This window comes from Macrosteles quadrilineatus, unplaced genomic scaffold (genome assembly GCF_028750875.1).
Source record: "Macrosteles quadrilineatus isolate MER2022 unplaced genomic scaffold, UCM_ALF_1.0 Scaffold_3__2_contigs__length_128488019, whole genome shotgun sequence".
Classification (NCBI taxonomy): Eukaryota; Metazoa; Arthropoda; class Insecta; order Hemiptera; family Cicadellidae; genus Macrosteles; species Macrosteles quadrilineatus.
In genome coordinates, this window is record NW_026542596.1 from 81,029,186 (window position 1) to 81,050,647 (window position 21,462).

Sequence of the window (21,462 nt, forward strand, 5' to 3'; positions counted from 1 at the left end):
ACGGCCTCTATTGATTGTGCCCACGTTGACCCCTGACCCGCACACAGTAACAGTAGTGACAGTGGTCACCATGCCTCCAAACCTAGCACACTCCTTCACTAACTACCTGTGTAAGTCAACACACGCAATACACACTGCTTACTTGATCTCATCATTGCTGACGTAAAATATGTATACTGCAGTTGAATGCACTGCTTACTTGATCACATCATTATTTATGTATGTAAAATAAGCATACTTAAGTTGAATAAGTTTGGCTTTCTTGATCATTACTTTCTTATAAGATATGTAACTAGGGTTGATTAATTCAAGATAATACACGATACTCAATGTTTATTACTTTTATGAATTATCTAAACTGGAATTAAATTCATTCAAGATTTCACATGCTGCCTACTTCATCATTAATTTGTCAAATCAGTAATTACCAGGGGTGTATGTAAGCTCTCATACACTGCTTACTGAATCATTGCTTGAAAAAAATGCATTTACAGTAAAATTCATTCAAGATTATACACTTACTTTGGTTATTACTTTTGTTATATATAAAACTAGATTAAAATTAATTTAAGGTTATACAAGCTGCCAATAGATTGTTACTATCGTATTATATAAGATTTATTCCAGATTTATCACTATTTTCATGCTTTTATTTGTTATTTTTAGCACAAGTATTATACCTGTTAAATTGCTTTTAAAAATCATTACTTGATTAGAATTTGAATGTTGTTAGTAAATAGAACAGAGAGAAAGGTACCAAGATTAAAATCGTACAATTTTTTTTTTCAAATTCAATATTTTGGTGTACATAATGTAATCTAACAATAGCAGGAGGATTTTGACTAACACCTATAATAGAGACTTTATGCAACTTTTTGTATTTTTTACCAACTAATATGATAGTTTCTGAAAAAAATATTCACAATGATTTATTTTTATGACATAACCTTCTTCTAATTGTTTAAAAACTTTAAAAAAGTAGTTAAGTAAAAGACTAAAAGACTAAATGTTTACTAAACTTTAACTAAAATATCTGTAATATGGCAAACAAGTTTGGAATTTTACTGACTTGTGTACTTAAATTGGGTTACGTGTTTGAAATTTGACCCCATACATATCTCAAACCTATTTTAACTTAGTGTTCCAAAGGAAATCATGAAAGATTTAATTTCAAATAATGTTTTAGTTTTTTTACAACTCCTATGTTTTATCAATAGTTGAAGTAGTCTGAGTTTGTTTTGCCCTACCACAACAAGGTAATCACATAACATGTGTCTCAATGACAGTAACGTGCAACGTGAGAGGTCAGTTTTTGCGAGGCTCGGTCTACAACTGACATTCATCACTTATCAAACAACGTCTTGTTATTGATTACGTGGCCTTCACACCCCAGTCCCCCAGTGACCATCTGATCACTTGTAACAATCTTGTTTGACAATTGTGTCAACAATGGGTTAATTAATTTAAACGTTCCTCAACTTTGACAGGTCTGCTGTGATGTTTACAGTACATTGTAGCCATTGTAGCTCATGTGCATTTTGTGAGATTCTGAACACATCTATGTGAAAAGGTTTAAGTCATGACTTTAAAAAAAGTTATATATAGCCTATATTTAATTTACAGAAAAACATGAGAAGTACATTTTTTAAACTACAGTAAATAAATGTCACTGTTAAAAAAAATCACCATTATGTTTTCTCCCATATAGGTTTGGATTACACTTATTTTGATAAATGAAATAAGAAATGTTTACAGTTTTAGGCATGCAAATGCTAAACTATCATATTTATTTATTGAAATGATTGGATTTAGTGGAGAAGAGATATTTAATTGGTCCATTTAGACAGTATTTCCAGATAGCTTAAATTAAAGTCCATATTACTGAAATTTATTTTTACAACTTTAATTAACTTTACCGGCTAGCTGAAGAACCGTAACATCATTTGATGGTTAGTTGTTTGTTAAGGATTGTTACAAATCGACATTTAAATTTTAGGGCAAACAGCTTGTATTATTCCATTGGATTTTGTACAAAAGAACTAGTAAAAAAAAAAAAAAAATTTACTGCAAAATCTGTATTAACAAACTTAAGTACCTGTCATTGATTACTATATTTTTTTACAAAATTGCAAAACAGAGTAGAGAATTAATTAATCTTTGTCTGTAACATTTTCACACAATTCATTCTACACTCACCCTTTCATCTTTTTCTTAAGCTTCTCACCCTGGTGATTCAGGATCAAAGTACCATAAACATTGAAAACATTCACTATATTATAAATGTTTATACAAGCTGCTATAAAATACATTCTAAAAAAATTAAAAAATAATTCTTTTATTTTATTTGAGTTGATACATGTGTTTCATAACAGGAAGAGAACAATGCTGTTTTTTTTTTAATTCTATAAAAAATGGTTACACATCTATTATTTATATTAGAATCTAAACTTAATTTTACCACTTAGTGAAGTAAAATTATTTTTTATATTAGGATAAGGGTTTTAAATTTACGAAGCTAACATTATAGTAAGTGTTTAAAAATACTGTATCAGAGCTCATAGGTTATTTTTTCATACCAATACTATTCAACAAATCTACTTACTCTCAGCTTCATTTTGATGTGCCATATGCAAAACACCTTAAACAATGACCACAAATCTGACTGTATCACTTTAATAATATGATTGATTTAGGCGTAAAATAACTCTTAAATTATACTGAAATGATACTTAATCATCAATTGAATCCAACCTGGTAAAGTTGTTGGTGGTAAGAGACAGCAGGAGTTGTAAAGTTTTGGCCACAAAGTCAGCTGTTTGAGCAGCAACGCAAAGATGTCTTGCGATGACAACATGTGGCTCAGTCCATTCTGGTACATTGTAGAGGGCTGACACTACCTCCTCTCTGGTATCATCTAAACAACACAAAAAACTGGTGAAGAAGAAAAATTAACATAGATAACATTTTGAAGCACACATGTCAACTGGTAACAAAACTGACAAACAAGCAGAGATGTGAAGGGTATGAAGGCAAAAATGCTCAGAAGTATATGTTTTAGCAAAAATATGGATTGAATCCTTGTTCTTCAGAAGAAAGCCATAAGAGCCCTTGGCTTGCCAACCTTGTCCCACCACAGACTTGCAGACCAGCTTTCACAGAACTCTTCACAGTGGCTCTCTACATACTTGAAACCATAAAGTAGGCCTATGTGGATAAAATAAATCCCCCAAGAAACCAAGACCTGCACCACTACAACACTCGTCATGGCTCCAAATTCGTCCTACCAGTTCACCGAACCACTCTCTGGGAAAAAACCCTTCCTACACCAGTCGCAAACTGAGGAACCATCTACCTGACTACCTGAGAGACCTGACTGGCAACAAGCTACACCAGGAGTTGAAGAAGTGGCTGATGGCAAGACCCTTCTACTCACTCAAGGGAAAATCTGCGCATACTGTTAGAAAGATATTTTCCTGTAAATGTGTAGAATCCCTTTATAAATTAAAAAAGACTATAAAATAAACGCAAAAAATAGTTTAAAATTTAAAAAAATTAACATGGGCCTTATGGGTTGCCATAACACCCAACTTACCTGATGCCATAATTAATGATGGCCTTATGGGTTGTCATGCTTGTGACAAAATAACAACAAAATATAAACAGAAAATCAAAATAAATTAAAGAAATTCCAATAACATGTTTTATTTACAGCGTGGGGTGAAAATAGAGATGCACATTACATATTTTTAGTTGAGTTTTCGACCACTGGACGATCTCTAGTTTATATTATTTGATAGATAAATATTCGTGTTGCCAATTAAAACTGATGCGGGAGCACACATGAAATGAGATAATAAAATTAAAATTAAATTGAAAACTGTATTTAATTAGTAAACATATTTTAACAAACAGATAAATAACAACAATCATCAATATGATTTCATATGTTTTCTAAATGAAAGGGAAATATGAGAAGCAGTGCACGTTTAGCAAAACAAACAAAAAACAAAACAAAAAGCGTTGGTAGGGTTGACGTCGGATTAACTGACCCTGGCCAACAGAGGCTGAGCTATTGTTGGATCAGTTTCTTCCCGAGCACACATGTTGGACGTCAGATCCCTCGTGAGTACAAGCTGTTGATAAACTTGTCGTAACCGTCATCAGATAAGTACACACTACGTTAGTAGACTTTGACAAAGCATGAAACCTTCAAATTGACTTGTATGAACACAAAAGTGAAAATAATTACAAACTTTCTCTCTGCAAGCATTTTGTTTTTAAAATACCAAAAACAGTATCTTTTGAGAGCTACAATTATTTTGTTCAAAAAGTAATTCTCTTGCAATATGTTTGATTACAAGTTTGATAACAATGAGACAATAGGGTATAAAATATTGATTAATTTACAGCTACAAAACTGTGTATTTAGAATGAACTAATTGTTTTAAAAAAATTACAAAGGTCCCTTAATAAATAATGTTTTGGACTAAAAAAAAAAGCCGGTGTTAGTCAGTCACAAAACGATTAATTAATTAATTACTTCTTTCATTACAAATCAACCACTCATCTGTACATTAAAGTTTGTACCCGAGTGCATAGAAAATTAATTAATATTTTTATTGCAATAATTAAAACTTATTTTTAGTAGTTTCGAAAATTATTGTATTGTATACCTTATTTTTATTTGGTGATACGTTTAACCATTAAACATTTGGCATAGAGTAAGCCTTTTATTCTGTCTATATCTGAAAATAAAATCTACTATTGACTGACGATGTGAACACAAATTTTCATTTGTGAAATTTCTAAAGGGGTATAACAAACAATGTGCAATAGTATAATTATTAATTCTTATTACTACTTCTAATGATTTATTGAGATAGTCAACAAAATGTTCAATTTAATGAGATGCAAATTTAACTGTTCTGAATTTAGATTTGTAATAAACATGTTCTTTTAAATATGCCTTAATCTTTTAGATATGGCATATGGTTCCTAAATCACACATATCTAATACTGTTGACTTCAATTGGATAACTGAGTTAGTTGACCTGTTAAAGCTTTTATCATTTGAACTTTGTTGGTAATTAATCTTGTTTGTACACACATGTTCATTTCCGTACAACAACTCTATGTTCAGATTCAACAACAAAATATTAATACCCCCGCCACAGCAAACCTGCAGACTAAGCAAATTTCCATCTACCTGGCTGGAATTCCACTAAATTATTCCCTTAAAATTGTCAGATTTATATCCTATTTAAATAGCATTAATTTTAATGAGTACTTAGGTTGCTGCTAGAGGGAAGACAATGAGGTGTTTCTATTGAAATATGATGATGAATGATAGCTTGGTATGAAGTAAACACATTTTCCAAATTTCATTAAAAAATGTCCATAGACAAGCAACAGTTTATTTATTTAGAGCACAAATAAAAGTTAGAGCTACAACAGCAGTTGAGTTATTATCCGTAAGATTATTATGATAATTTTTAATTTACACTTTTTGGAATTTTTTCCTTGACCGTTAGGCATACAACAATGCTTCAATATACTAAATTATTTGTTTTTTTGAGCTCTGCAAAATGGTTTGGAAAGAGATTGAAAAATGTTATGTTTTCAGGGTGAAAAATGGGAAAACCCCATTTTTATCCCATATAATATATAAGAACGTGAACACGGATGGGGTTTTTGGCCTCTGGAGACCCCAAAACGAAAAGTAAATCGGTCCCGGGTCCAGGTCTTACCATGAGACCTACGGTAATAGTTTATTCCCAAATTCGCTAAAACTGATTTTTCTATTTAGATACAGATGATTGAAGCATTTGCACATAACAGCTCTGCCTAAAGATACGTTCTTTATACAATTTCAGCTAGTGATAGTTATCTTAACACTATCTCTTATTGGTTGTGTTCGGTAACCATCAATTATCAATTATCAAAACAATTGTGAGAAGTGTTAACATACAATGCACAAACACACTTGTAACAGCTGTTAACAGTATCTGCACTTCTTCTTGCTTGGCTGACATAAACACAAATGTACCACCTTGGACTACATTCTTACACAAAGTCGATCAACTATATTTAGATTAACCAGTTAAGAGCTGAACATCTCACCTGCAGCTGTGACGTCAATCAACCTGATTTCAAAAATCTTTGGATTTAAATTGTCTTCAATTAAAAAACTATGATATTCTTCATACAAGAGTTTTTAAAAAAACATGACCAGAGATTTAATCACAAATTTTGTTTTGTATACATATTAATTTGGGAATACTTTACCTAAAATATATATTTTTGTATTTTAATCTAACAGAATATTCAGAGCCATTTTACCATCTCAGGATTGATTTGCAAACAAGTTTTGGAAAATTGTCCTTGAGTTAAAAAATCCCACTTCTTTAACCCCCATCTGGCAGCTAAAAATTTCTGTACTGGCAGGCCATTTTTTACTGTATGTACATAGGTTACTTTAGAGCTGTAAAAATTGTGTTCTACCATACAGAAGTATATATACTATTATATATTTTCTTTTTAGAACATTAAAAGGAAAAAAAATTAAACCATTGACAGATCCCAAAAAAATTCTGTAGAACTGTTTACTTGTAGGAGCAAACAAAAATAAAATTGGCCTGTACAATTTTTCCAAAGTAGCTTGGGAAAAATACAAAGGATTTTTTAATTGAAAATACAATATATGTACAACACTTTTAGAAAATTGTTCTTTACATAAAAAAATTTTAAAATTCATTTTTATTTGTGCAAACAATATAAGAGTGAATTTTACGTCACATCATGCTAAACACGTAGTTGCGTAATTCTACGTTTTTATTTTTCAAAATATTGTTACATCACGGTAACTAAACAAACTATATGTCAAAATAAATGTTAGAATCTCCTGTGTAAAATGATATAAAGCAATATCTAATACAGTGGTGTTTTCATTAAACTTAGCAGTTAAAGAAATTGATGCTCAAACGACTAGTGACTAGTCGTTTGCCAGATGATAGGTTAAAAAAAAGATTACTTGGGTTATGATTATCAACGATACCCAGCTTATAAAATTTACATTGCCTTTTAAGAAAAAAATGACACATGAACATGACAAAACCATTTCGACCCATTGTTTAGGAATTCAAAGACCTGAGAAAAAATAGAAAAGGTTATACATGTATCTCGCGACATTTGTTCCATCTATTAACTATATGTGTTTATTTATGTATTTATTTATGGTTACACCATTTTTACAGGGTTGACATGCTCACATTATGATACAATATTGAAAGATTGAGAATATAGATGAACGAAAAGTGATATAAGAATGCGAGTGAAATGCGATAGATTAACATAATTACTTAGCCTAATTAAATTTGCTTCCCTTCTGCCTTTTCTCATGCTTTTTTACTTTTGTTGTTGTTGTTATTTTGCGTAATATATTGAAAGGCAGAAAGGGACTAACATCACATGCTAATAGAAAAGACTTGGTTGAATAGCAAACTTAACAATATTTGCAAATTCTGTTCTCAATATTAGAAAATGTTATTTTGTTGTTTAAGTAAAAAATTATTGATTTAATATTGTGTTGTTGCCTGAAAGATGAAGATAAAAAGACATAATGACATGTGTCTCACAAAGTATCTGTTATGCGAATTTATATTATGCTGCAGTGTAATTGAGCGTAAGTGCGTATTGTAGCATTTAAATGTACAAAAATACCCCCGCCGCAGGAAACCTGCCGACTAAGCGAATTTCCATCTACACATCTGGAATTCTACTAAATTATTCCCTTAAAATTGTCAGATTTATTTCCTATTTAAATATCATTAATATTAATGAGTAGGTACTTAGGTTTGCTGCTACAGGGAAGAAAATAGGGGATTTTATTGAAATATTAATAGCTTAGTATGAAGTAAACAAAATTTCAAAATTTCATTAAAATATGTCCATAGACAAGCAAGCTACAACACTGTATTTATTCTCCATAAGAATAACATGGTAATTTTAAATTTACACTATTTTGAGATTTTTCCGTAACCGTTAGGCATGCAACAATGCTTCAATATACTAAATTATTTGTTTGTTTGAGCTCTACAAAATGGTTTAGAAAGAAATTGCAAAATTTATGTTTTCAGGGTGAAAAATTAGAAAAACCCATTTTACCCCATAAAACCCCCCATAAACCCCTGTTCCCATAGTTCGATCATGCTGGTTCGCGAACTCGTTCGAATAAATGTAGGTTTACACGTTTATACCAAATTTCATCAAAATCGGATCATTTTTGCTCGAGTTATCGCGCTAACGGACACATATATAAATATAAATATATATATATATATATATATATATATGAATTTGAACGGATGGTGTTTTTGGCCTCTGGGGACCTCAAAACTAAAAACTAAATCGGTCCCGGGTCCAGGTCTTACCATGAGACCTACGGTAATAGCTTATTCCCTAAATGGGAAATTCCCTAATAAACAAATATGTACAGTAAGAATAATCTATACTTATAAAAGGCAAAGCCCTCACTGACACACTCACTCACTCACTCATCACTAATTCTCCCACTTCCCTCTTACCTAGGAGGCTGAAATTTGGCACATTGATTTTTTAGGCATTAAATAGGAAAACTAAGTTGTTTTTATTCTGATCGGACTCTCGGGCTCCGCCCCAGTGGCTCTGGAGTTTCCCATGTTAACCTTATGATTTTTCATATTAAAAGGAATTAATGAATCTTAACAGCTGCTTCAATTAAACAAGTTGGTTCTGTTCTATGATGTTCAATAGCCTTAAAGTTACAAGGATTACCAACAGGGTGCAGCACTATTATTATTATTTTTATTTATGACAAGAGCTAATTTGAAACTAAAAGGTGAGTGAGCGTAGCGAACGAACTTCAACCTGGAGGCGAGTTAGCGTAGCGAACGAGCTAATCTGAAGGCAAGTGAGCGTAGCGAACGAGCTCCAACCTAAAGGTGAGTGAGCGTAGCGAACGGCAACCAGGACGTGATTGAGCCATGCGAACGAGATCATCTTGAAAATTAAGAAGTTAAACGGGGCAAAGCTCGCGGGTACAGCTAGTGTATAATATAAAAGGCAAAGCCCTCACTGACTGACTGACTGACTGACTCACTCACTCATCACTAATTCTCCCACTTCCCACTTACCTAGGAGGCTGAAATTTGGTACACTGATTCTTTAGGCATTAAATAGGAAAACTAAATTGTTTTTATTCTGATCGGACTCTCGGGCTCCGCCCCAGTGGCTTTGAAGTTTCCCATGTTAATCTTATGAGTACTCATATTTAAATGGAATTAATGAATCTTAACAGCTGTTTCAATTAAACAAGTTGGTTCTGTTCTATGATGTGCAATAGCATTAAAGTTACAAGGATTACCAACAGGGTGCAGCACTATTATTGTTTTTTTATTTATGACAACAGCTAATTTGCAACCAAAAGGTGAGTGATCGTAGCGAACGAACTTCAACCTGGAGGCGAGTTAGCGTAGCGAACGAGCTAACTTGAAGGCAAGTGAGCGCAGCGAACGAGCTCCAACCTAAAGGTGAGTGAGCGTAGCGAACGAACTTCAACCAGGACGTGATTGAGCCATGCGAACGAGCTCACTTATTAAAACGGGGCAAAGCCCGCGGGTACAGCTAGTAATGTATAACTGCATAATGTAATGTATGCAAAATGTATGTAACTGTACAGTTTTTCATTAACCTATGGTATAAGGTTTGGTTATAAGATAAGGTTAAGCATTCTTTTTTGTTTTTGTGTATTTTTAGCGAATTTCCCATATAGGGAATAAGCTATTACTCTATTACTCATGGTAAGACCTAGAAACAGGACCAATTTACTTTTTTGTTTTTGATGTCCTCTACGCTAAAAACACCAACCGTTCAGTTTATATATACAGATGAGTTTCTACTGAGCGTGTTAACTTCGCCAGTAAGTTCTACTCACTAAAAGGAACAAAAAAGGTCTTATAAACCCATGTCCGGTTTTCAACCGTTTTTGCCAAGTTTTTTATGCATTTCAACATTGCATAGATGTAGGTTTATGTATCAAAGCGGGCTCATGAAAACTATCGTAACTAATTAATTTAATGCAATTTTTACTTTATTTTGGATATAACGTGGACTATGTAATGGTATAATTGTAGAATGAAACCTTTGATTTATAGCAAATTTAATATTCTTTCCAATGATTTTAACTATAACTCTCTAAAGTAATTGGTTAAGTTTTTATTACATAAATTGTGGAGCAAAGTCTAATAAAATAAGAAAAACACAAAATCCCCTATTACAGCCAAACGGTTGAAAATTGGACATGGGTTTATAGGAAATTTTTTCTTCCTTTTAGTGAGTAGAACCTACTGGCGAAGTTAACACGGCCAGTAGAAACTCACCCTGTATATATATGAACAAACAATTTCATATATGAGATGGGAATTTCATATATCTGTTTGACTATGAGTATTTACCAAAACTAAGGCCTGTGCAGGTATATTCCACAAGAACTTTGGACAGCCACCATTTTGTAACGGATAAACCTTTTGAGACGCGGTTTCCAGCAATGAACTCCACTTGACTAACCCTTTAAAATGATGTGCATATCAACCTAAGCTTACATTAAAGATTATGTACCTACTTCTCATGTCGTCCTCTGGTAGAGGTAAAAAAATGAAAATACTTGGAAAAAGTAGGTTTCATACATGTAAGTTGATGTGAAAGATTTAAATTTTCTAACGGATTTATTTAAAAAGATATTAAGCCGTTTCCAGACTTTTTTGTCACCCTAAACCTTCGCAAATACAGTATCTGACAGTTTCAAGCCAAAACAAATGCTTCGCAATTAAATTTCACCCGGATCGTGTTGGTCCATATGTTAAATCCAATGATTAAACTAAAAATGCTTTATAGATCTATGAGGCATAGCCCTAAGGTAGGCCTATAATTGAAAGTTACTTTCCACAATGGTTAAAAGTATTTAAGGTACTACCTCAACCTCACAATTTAACACTTTATTCGGGTTGACATTTTCATTATCAAGGTGCTCTTGCCCTTTCCGTGAAACACTGAGAAATAAGGACATTAATACGTTACCAACAGACGTACACACAAAAATACAGAGCTTAGGTGATTGGGGAAATTGCTATGCTTTAAGCATAAAAAAGTGCATATAAAATTAGTATTTGAAATCTTTGTTAATGTCATGAAACTTTATCATAACAATTTATATTTGCTTGGACCGAAGATGGCCCGAAATGCTGTCGAAATGTATATATATATATAGTCAATGGTAGGAACAGAAAGTGACACATTGGAAAAGCGAGTTTAGCATCATCCGTAAACCTCTGTTACAATCACCCACTGCAGTTGTGATTTTTTACTTTACACTTTACACAACCGCCATCGAAGCGCTGTCAATGAGTGGAAACCTTGTTTCTAAGCTATTGGCGACGATCATTAATAAATTTAAGTTTCCCAGCCGTATACATCACTGATTCAAGGTCTTCTTTCTGGTTATCAAAACTCAAGAACAATTATATACACAAAGAATATCTGGTTCCTGCCCTGGATGATGCCTAGTTATTTAATTTCATTTACGGTTACACTATATTATTGCACTTTTGCGATTAATTAAATCCGTTATGTAAGAAAAACGTTTTTAATCTCACTTGGTTGGGATTTGCTTTTAAAACGTGATCGAAAATGGTTGCGGTATTTGTGAACAACATTTGTAAACATATCAGTGACAGCTAGAAAAAACAATCTTGATCCGAACAGCTGTTCGTTATTTCACAGATAATTATGTGATAAAAATTGGACAAAACGTGACAAAAATTGCACAAAACTGCATTTTTGAACGTTTGTATTTTATTTACAAAGTATAGTAAAGCCATATTTTAATGGCTGAAGACACTCTCGCCAATCCAGTGAATTCATTAAAATTACTTGGATCTAGATAGGTACTCTTGTTTTCCTGGAGAATATAGCGTAAAATGCCATTTTAAGTGTTACAGACAGACAGAAAGACAGACAGAAATAGAGATAAGACTAGTTTCTGCTTCTTTAATGTATAAAACGTAAAAATAACCTAAAAATATATAATTCTGAGCAATGTACAGACAAAACTCTAATTTTATTTATATAGATTAATATCAACAGTGGTTCTAAGATTTTAAGACTTATTTTTTTAACTAGCCTTGCAGAGGCTAGGACACAGAAGTAGGATAGAACAACAATATGAACATTAAGTCCATTGCCAGAGAAGTGTGAGATGGTTGAGGTCAGACAGTCCCGGTCACTTCTATCAGCTGATTGAGACACAGGAAATCTTGACAATGACCACAATTTGACACTCCCACATCTACCACACTGGCCTCAACTGATCACAACCACTTATGTAGATCACAGTGGAGTTTGTAACACATGTTAAACAAAAGTTTATAAATCCAAATAAAATTATTTAACAGTTTATTGCAGATATTTTCCATCTTAATTAGTAGGCTAACATCAACTCACGATCATTAAAATAAACTTTAACAAAGAATACAGAGAAAATATTTTTTGTTTAATATTTTCAACAGTTTTGCAGTGTTTAACCCTCCGAGTGTTATTTGTCGATGCTTCGACACATAACACACTTTGTGTAGTGTTTTGTGTCGATGCATCGACTCACAAACACTGTTTACGGCGAAGGCTCTATGACTGACAAAATCGGATTGAACTGGATCGAGTTAGGTATTGTTTTATTTGTCAGATTCAGAGCTTTCTCCGGAGGTCTGTCTCTAAGCGCTTTTCATTTTAGTTCCGAAAATATTGTACTGTAGCAGACAGCTGACGTGCGTATTTGTAAACAGCTTGGTTAACCTCGCACCGATGACTGATGTGTTTTATTACGTTTATCATTGTTTTAGTGTTAAAAATCAAAAGTAGTGATATACGTGGTGCATTATAAGAAGATTTAAGTGATTTTGAAGGGCTGGTTGATGATCCTGAAGAAGTAGGTAGTGATATTGATGTTAATTATCAGCCAGATTCCTAGCTATGGTTAGGCTATGCATTCTTAGCTAAACGCTATGTACTGAAATCTGTTTTTTGCCCATAACTTATTTATTTGCAAATCTACTTCCTTATATTATTATATATTTGTAATCCTCATAAAATTTAGAACAAAGTGGCTATTTCCAAATATTTATAGGCCTATAATTTATACAATTTCATTGAGCGCGAACTTAATTTTTTTTTTTTTGAAAATTTTCCAAAATATTTTTTTTTACCTAAAAAATTTTTTTGAAACAAATGTTCCTTATGTTTTATGTATAATATTGAAGCCCATGATTTTCCAAACAAAATGGTATATAGAACAGTATAATTAACATTGTTTTCAAGCTTCTCAGATCCGTTTTAATCAAACCTTGCAAATGACCAAAAAATAGGCAGACATTAAGGCCAAAACAAGGGCTACTCGGAGGGTTTAATAACGGTAGTTTTAATATCCACAAGCAATGGAAACATGCACTTGTTCTAAAACCGGGTTTACATTGGAGTTTACAAAAACTGTTTAGATCTATTGTTGAAAACAATTAATAAAATGTATGTATATCGTTTTTAATTATTTTACTTTTTATTCCGGATAGCTAACTTAGGATAATACAAGTTTCAAATAAGAGAATAAACGGTATTTACATTTGTAAACCGCTTGATTTGTATTCCAAACTAAAAATACTTCCAAAATGTATATATAAATTTTGCTCACATGTAACAAATCAATGATCCATCAATCAGCAAGCAGTGGTCTACAGAATGTAACAGCCAGTAAAATGCATATAGCAGAGATTGCTGATCTAAAAACTGCAAAACAGTGAGCCAAAATTCATTGGCCCCTCTCCAATAGACAATGGACAACAACAAACAACAACTTTCATTTCCACCTAGCAGTAATACACTCTCCCAAGTTTTACTCACGGCGGTTTTAGCGTAGGTTTTCAAACATTAGTTTTGGCTTTTCATAATTTTTACCAGAATTTTCTTTTTAAAAAGGAATTTTGTAATATAAATACATAATGTAGTATAAATTAGGTGTCTGCATTTTTATGCAAAAAACATCGGACCAATTAAGCTTGAATTCCACACAAATATAGCAAATGTATAATAAACTGCCTTAGGGACATTTTTGTTTCAATATTTTGACTTTGAGATTTTCTCCGGACTTTTTCTCTATTTGAGTTCAGAAGTTTATCAAGTATAAACAAAAACTTATTTTTGTGGTTGGCAAGAGGCAGGATTCTTTTATTTTTACCTGTGTCTTATGTACATAAAGTTGTTCAATATCGTAGCAAAAAGTACAAATTATGATCCGAGCAGAGCAACTTTTTGCTAAGATAAAACTATATATTCATTCATAAATTAATGTAATATAAAGGTCTAGCAGATAAAAGATTTCTCAAATATTCTTATTCACACACCCAGCATAATCAACAAAGGTAAAAAGATGTAAAAAGTTTGGTGTATTCTTTTGTTAAAACCACTCAATAATTTCCTGCTTAGTTTAGTAGTGTAAATCTGGAGCCTTAATTGTAGAGTTCATTTTCCTACTACTGGATATTGAAAATTTTAATAATAAAATAAACAGTTACCTTGTTCAATATCCTTTGGTGCTATTAGATGACGACCGGTTTCGTGACGACAATCACATCATCAGGTCAATCCTCGTAGAACGATTCGTTATAAATACATAAAGTTTTTACCGAACACAAGACGAAAACACATTATATTTACAAGATATTTACACACAGAAACCATCGCGATGCGTGCATATCCATTTATTATCCATAAATTATGGGTGCACGCATCGCGATGGTTTCTGTGTGTAAATATCTTGTAAATATAATGTGTTTTCGTCTTGTGTTCGGTAAAAACTTTATGTATTTATAACGAATCGTTCTGTGAGGATTGACCTGATGATGTGATTGTCGTCACGAAACCGGTCGTCATCTAATAGCACCAAAGGATATTGAACAAGGTAACTGTTTATTTTATTATACTTAATTGTAGGCCTAATTAGTCTGTTCCTCAACTATTGAATATTGATTAAACATTTTTTTAAGACAGTGACACACATTATGTATATAATTATAATACAAGCTGAATATGAAGGAATGGTGTGTTTATTAATAGGTGAAATCTACGTAGTACTGATGCTGTTTAAGATCAGCTGTTTCTGTAGCAATGACAATAAAAAAATATAACTTAGATCAAGAGCACCTGGGTCCAATTTCAAACCGTTGAGAAACTACTAAGTTTTCTAATGATTGAACCATCAGTCTTGTGATTTTCAGGCAAGCAATATAACCATTCACCTATACAGCTTTCTTTTATATCAACTAAGTACAAAGATTCAACAGTTTAATTTTGTTTCAGCCCACAGTGTAGCGAAAGAGCTCAGTGGCATGGAAAGGTTTCGAGAACCACCAAAACTGGCGGACACCAGTGAGCTACAGATGGTCTTCACCCGAAGGAAAGCTCAAAGAATGCAGATCCGTCAAGCTTTTTACCTCGTTGACTCTAACTATGTCAAAACCTACCCAAACGAGTTCTACATCCGTTCACTGTCGGGTCAAATATTTCTTATCAAATATGAACGGTTCCTGCGGTAGTGATTACTGTTGTAAATATTTTATGTTTTGTTTTGTATTTGTTATTTTTTAAATTATGTATTCATGATTTTTTTACTGTATACAATTTTTAATATATTTTTGTAGTACAATTGTTGCAAAATGATTTACAAGGCTTGTCCAGAAAGTAAGTACCGTTTCATTCTACCGCCGGCACAGCACTAACAACGATGTAACGCGCATGCACACTAGTCTCCTTGGTTCATTGTTGAAACAGCTGATGCAATTACGGCACAATTAATTGTGTTGTATTTACATTAGTTAGTGTGCACTCAAAATGTTTGAAACAATTTCTGATCCCGCGGACTGCAAAATGCGTTCTGTAATACGATTTTTGAACACATGGAACGTGAAGCCTGCTGAAAGTAGTTTAAGATATCCTCTTTCTTGTAGAAATACATTTTTTTATTATCTGTGTGTTTTTTCCAAAACGGTACTTACTTTCTGGAGAAGCCTTGTACTTTCCTAATTTTTCAACTGGGTATAAAAGGTTATGAACTATTTGAAACAAAGTTTTGTGATTGATCATTGACAACCTGTAAACTACGAGGGATATCCTGAAAGTAACAGACGTTTTGCATTGGCATCGCTCGGGACGGACTATCTGCATCATCAAAGCGTTCCTACACTCAGTACACACCTAACCATAGAAGCATCAAGCATGAAGCATATGCATAATATCTTTTGTAATTTTCCTGCAATGGAGTGTTAAAAATGAGTACTGTCATTGCACTGTCCCCGCCATTTGTGGGCTTCATGACCAGATATTTCTTTGTGAAAATTTACAAACCATTTGAAAATTATCACGATATTTGGGGTTTTAATGGCAAAGTAGTAATGAATGAAGGCCGACAAAAAAATTGCTTAACACTAAACTGCAGATAATGTACGAGAAATATGATGCGCTCGTTCCTGTATCTGAATGCACACTGAGTGTGTAGAACGCTTTGATACTAAGATGGCCAAAGCGGTGCAAATCCAAAATGTCTGTTACTTTCTGGACGGCTCTTGTATGTAATGGATGCATAGCTTGGAACTGCTAGGATACAACTAGATTGACACTGAGTCACAGAATGTTCCAGACTTTCATTAGCATAGTTTTCAAACAAATGTTTCTTACTCTTTGTGCAATCCTTGAATCATGCAAACAACCCCATATATTTTCTTAAAACTTCTTGAATGCACATTTATGGAACACTTTTTCTTATTTATTCTAAAATAAATAAATAAATATTTACTAAGAGACAAAAAGTGTCCTATATGGCAGTATGCATCTGGCATGTTATTAGAAGCCACATAAGAAATTGAAAGAAAAATACAAATAAGTGCAAATCTAAAATTTGTGTAGTCATACATGTTTATCTGAAAATTTAATGAAAAAGGTAGTTACTAATTGACTGGGACGGTGGCAACATCCTGTAATCCAGCTACTAGGAGGTCATGAATTGTGGTCATTTATAGGCATGCACTGTGGATGCGATGCTCCCTGATGTGGATTAACATCTGCAGTAGTGAGTACTATGACTATCCACAGTACTATCCTGATAATTAAACCAATTTGGTAATTACAAGGAAAAAATGTGGTTCAGATTCCACTATAAACTGTAGGCCCCTTAGTTGTCATTGGCTGTATGGGCTATTAACTGATAACTGTGGCTGAGGAACATGTCTGCCTTAGTCACTAACAAGACTACAAGATCGCGCCACTCATCCTTCACTCATATTTGGGTTGAAATACGCACATAGTGGCGACCCTATCTTGAAAAATTTAAAATTGATAGTTGACATATTGTATTATGACATGTTCACTTTGATTTTTTGTTTTTTCCAAATATTTAGAATTGTTTAAAACTTATTTAGATAACAAATAGGCCTACTCAGTTTTATCACAACATTCACAACATAACCAAAAAACTAAAAATCTTACCTTGATCTAAATCTACTTAACTACTCAACTCACTATGATTCAGGCAACTTAAACAATCATACCTGGCAACTGACTGAGGTAAGTCCCGATAACATCAGCGTGTTCTGTGAGCCAGGAGGGTTTGTCGTCTGCGCTGAGAGCATCCACCACACCTCTCACCATCTGAGACGAGTGTTTGAGGAACATTGAGGCTGAAGAGGAGTCACTCGAAGCCAATGACGCAAACAACACCTGCGGATTCTTCTTGTTGTTCTTCAGAAGCTTCTTCAATAAAACTCCTTCCAAGTCAAACTTCAACCTCAGGCAGCACAGTTTGTTCAACTGCTCTTGTTTGCTCGTCAAATGATCTGGATGTTGAAAAAGTTTATAAAAATTCAAGAATATATTGATAAAGTTATCAGATTCTGTGAATGAAATTTGAAACATAATAGAGTACTATCCCTTCTGAGATTGTAATCCACAAACCAAGCAAGTAGAAGTATATGTGTCTTAGATTACAAAATTGTTTTTCACTTAACATGAACTCAAGTTATACAGAATCACCACATACTAACTTAGCAACCAATTTTAATGTATCTATACAATTTGCATTTTGTACGTACAAGACAAATTTAAGGACATTGAAATAAATGCAAAATATGACACAAGAAGAAATAATATTTTTAAGACTACAATTTAATTGTATATGATAAAATTTCCAGGAGGCCAGGAAAGATTGAGAAATCACAGTTTTTGAAACAGGATGTAAATTTCTGAATTGACATTAATTAATGTTATTAGGCTAGATTAATTTTAGTGCTTAGCTTACCGGATACTCCAATAATTCTTTTAACAATTCTTTTCAATTTTAAACCTCACAAATTATTTTTTTCCATAATATTATATATCTTTAATTAAACTTCAGAGTAATTTGCTTTGAACTATCATACAGGAGGATTTTCTAATAGAGGCAAAATAATCTGTATCAAAGTTGTTTACCCATATCTAAATAGTCCATGAGGTGTGTAAAGACAGTTAGGTATGAGGCAAGAGCTTCCTGTAGACTATCACACCTGGACATTACGGTGATCACTTCTGAAGGCAGAGCACAACGTAGAGTGACAGCTGCTTCTAACAGACTTTCTGTGAAATCTAGCCATTGGTCAAGCCTGAAACAACATAACACGGTATTCCTTCTGATCTCATTTTAAAGATACTAATTTAACAATATGGATGTAACACAGCACAGGGACCTACGTTTGGAGGTATTTTGTTTGGATAGTTTACTTGAATGGGAAAGAGTACATTCTGGCACAAGAGACACAAATATACAATACACAAATCAGAATATTACACAGTAACTGACAGCAAAGACTGTTAATATTCTGAAGACAAGTCTCTTCCCAGCTCAAACTTGGTTAAAAATGTTTTCAGTGACAGTGAAATGTTCTAACTTTTGTATTTCCTGTGCCAGGAAATACAAATACTCCCCATTGCAGATAAGCTTAATATCCTAACAAAATAATAAAAGAATATGTAAAAGTTTAAAAAACAATCAGGAATTTTAAAGATGGTTCTCCGTAGGCAAGCCTGTATAAGCTACTTACAAAAAGAGTAGCTCAAGTACAACAGGGTCACCGTTCTATTTCACTTTTCTTTAGTCTATATGGGAACCGATTCCACAAGTTCTACTTACTTAATTACTACTGGTTTGTTGAAAGTATATCCTTTATTAATGCTACCAGTACACAATTGCAAAGTAATTTGGGCGAGAGTTCGACAAAGATCGCAAGCGTGGTAACCATGTACACTCTCGCTTTGTCTTGCATTTGAAATGGAAGCGCTTTATGCGCTTGGCACTAGGGCAGACTTCAGACGGAGCACAGGTGACCCCAAGACTAGGCGAGCTCTCTCACTCGTACCAGCTTGCCTTGCCTCGGCAAGAGTGTACTAGGACCATAAGACAAGTCACTTTTGACCATACGGTATAGGTAATGAAATGACAATGATAAACAAAACTTACTCAGTGTTTGATTCTACGATTGCAGTTAAGATAGCAACAACCTCATCTCCTGATATCAATCTTAAGAATGTTTTTGCAATGTGAGGACTTTTGTCTTTCTTGTTTTTCCTTAATAGCTTCAATGTGCTGTCTAAAAACCTGCAACAAAATGACAGTCATGTTACGGCACCTAAGCCTGATTTAAACATAATGATAATGAAATAAATTGTTACAGAAACAGATAGTAATCAATTAAGCTTAGTTAGTTTACACTGTATCTTGTTTATTTAAATTAATCAGTCAGATAAATTTATTGACATCCCAGTAATCAATCATGAATCATGTTTTTTTTCCTTTCAGGTAAAGTATGTATATTGCTATATTAGACACTGAAAAGTTAAAATTCAAATAAATTTATTCATTCAATGACAGGAGCATTGCCTCACTAAGTTTACAATACTAGTCAGTGTGATCCAACACTCACAAACACGTAAATAAAATTTTGAGATGTTTTTTATACTAGGAAAAAAGTGCAAACATCTACGTATTTTAGTCAGACATTAGTATATCTACTGATTTTGAAGGGGTTTGTACCAATAGTAATAACTATCACAGGGTGTTTTGTTCTAAATGTTGAACAAACAAAATTACACCACGAGATTAATTTAAATTCACGTAGTTACATTAAAATAAATCCTTACCTCTGCCTGTAGGGTTTCAGCATGGTGTGGTCTGAGGAGCCAACATGGTCCACCAGACTAAGCACTAGAGGAGTGAGATTGGCAGAGGTGTGATGAGGCCTGAATCCCTGCAACACTAGCGGGTGCAGAAACACCTCCTCCAGAGCAGAAGCTCTCAAAGTGCTGTCATTTACCAATTGGCACATCAGAGCATTCAGTACCCTGGACATACATGTTTTGAAATTTAACTAAGCTGGAAGATTAGATTGGACTTTATTGTTAAAGAACCCAGATGAAAATAAAAACTAACACTCTTATGGGTTCTGTTAGTTAATCTACCATCACAAACAATTGATCCAGATCACAATTGTTATTTGTGTAACTAGTGTGCAAAGTGGCACTTGAGACAAATGTTTTGAGGAAAGATTCTCGAGTGCAGCAAAAACACTTTGCGCTCGTGTTACACATTATATTTTTCAATTTTTCCTACAGTTACTATAAAGCATATAAATATCGGATGGTATTTATAAATAGTATATACAGGTGAACTTTTTATTTTTTTAATTTCACAATTTAACAAATGCAAACCTTAATTAAATTGTTTCTCAAGTTAACAAATACAAATTTTAATGAAATTTCTCAAATATAACGAATCAAAATCTGAATGTCATTTTTGTTTTGTAATGTTTATGTTAACACTCAACAACAGGTAATTGGTTAAGTCCAAAGTGTTGAACGACAAATAATCACTGCAACAGCTGATAGATTTAGTTAGTGTTGCCAACATGTTTTCAAGGGTAGTATTATGTGCCTAATACAGGCACACTATTGTCTGTTGTTTGGTTGAAATACTGGAGTGTGAGAAAGTAAGTAAATGCAGGAACCATCTACTTTGCGTGTTATAATCAGTGCAAGAAAACCGGCTTTGTCAGGTAACTTTAGGTAAAATTCTTTTCAGATAATTACAATTTTCATAGAACAATTTAATTCACGGTTTTACTACACTATTTAACAGTCGAGTAAAAAGATTTTACTGAAGAGGGATCATGGATCATCTGATTATAGATTTTACATAAGATATAAAGAATGATCATTGTTGAGCAACTTTTTTCGTTTAAACATTTTTTTTGCATAATTTGGTCTTAGTGCTATGTAAAAAGTCCAAAAAAAATTATACTCTCACAG

At 33.1% G+C, this 21,462-nt stretch overlaps 2 protein-coding genes across 3 annotated transcripts in view; one reads left to right on the plus strand and one right to left on the minus strand.

Moving 5' to 3' along the window:
* LOC128989836 (uncharacterized) overlaps nt 1–21,462 on the minus strand; it is a 57,833-nt gene that overhangs the window by 16,413 nt on the left and 19,958 nt on the right. For both annotated transcript variants that reach the window (XM_054411907.1, XM_054411908.1), the window contains 5 exons: nt 20,299–20,499; nt 19,619–19,756; nt 18,595–18,764; nt 17,679–17,963; nt 2,752–2,914 (listed from right to left, as the gene is read on the minus strand). In XM_054411907.1, coding sequence (XP_054267882.1) covers nt 2,752–2,914; nt 17,679–17,963; nt 18,595–18,764; nt 19,619–19,756; nt 20,299–20,499 — 957 coding nt within the window. The remainder of the gene's footprint in view (nt 1–2,751; nt 2,915–17,678; nt 17,964–18,594; nt 18,765–19,618; nt 19,757–20,298; nt 20,500–21,462) is intronic.
* On the plus strand, nt 53–15,781 carry LOC128989837 (uncharacterized). Its single transcript, XM_054411910.1, has 2 exons — nt 53–110; nt 15,436–15,781. Exons 1-2 carry the CDS (start codon nt 71–73, stop codon nt 15,669–15,671), a joined length of 276 nt encoding a protein of 91 aa, XP_054267885.1. The 5' UTR covers nt 53–70; the 3' UTR covers nt 15,672–15,781.

Excerpts from the sequence above, each read along its gene's own strand:
- LOC128989837 (XM_054411910.1), top strand. The coding sequence starts at position 71 with ATGCCTCCAAACCTAGCACACTCCTTCACTAACTACCTGT. Across the intron at positions 111-15,435 it reads CTCCTTCACTAACTACCTGT|CCCACAGTGTAGCGAAAGAG; the intron begins GTAAGTCAACAC and ends ATTTTGTTTCAG.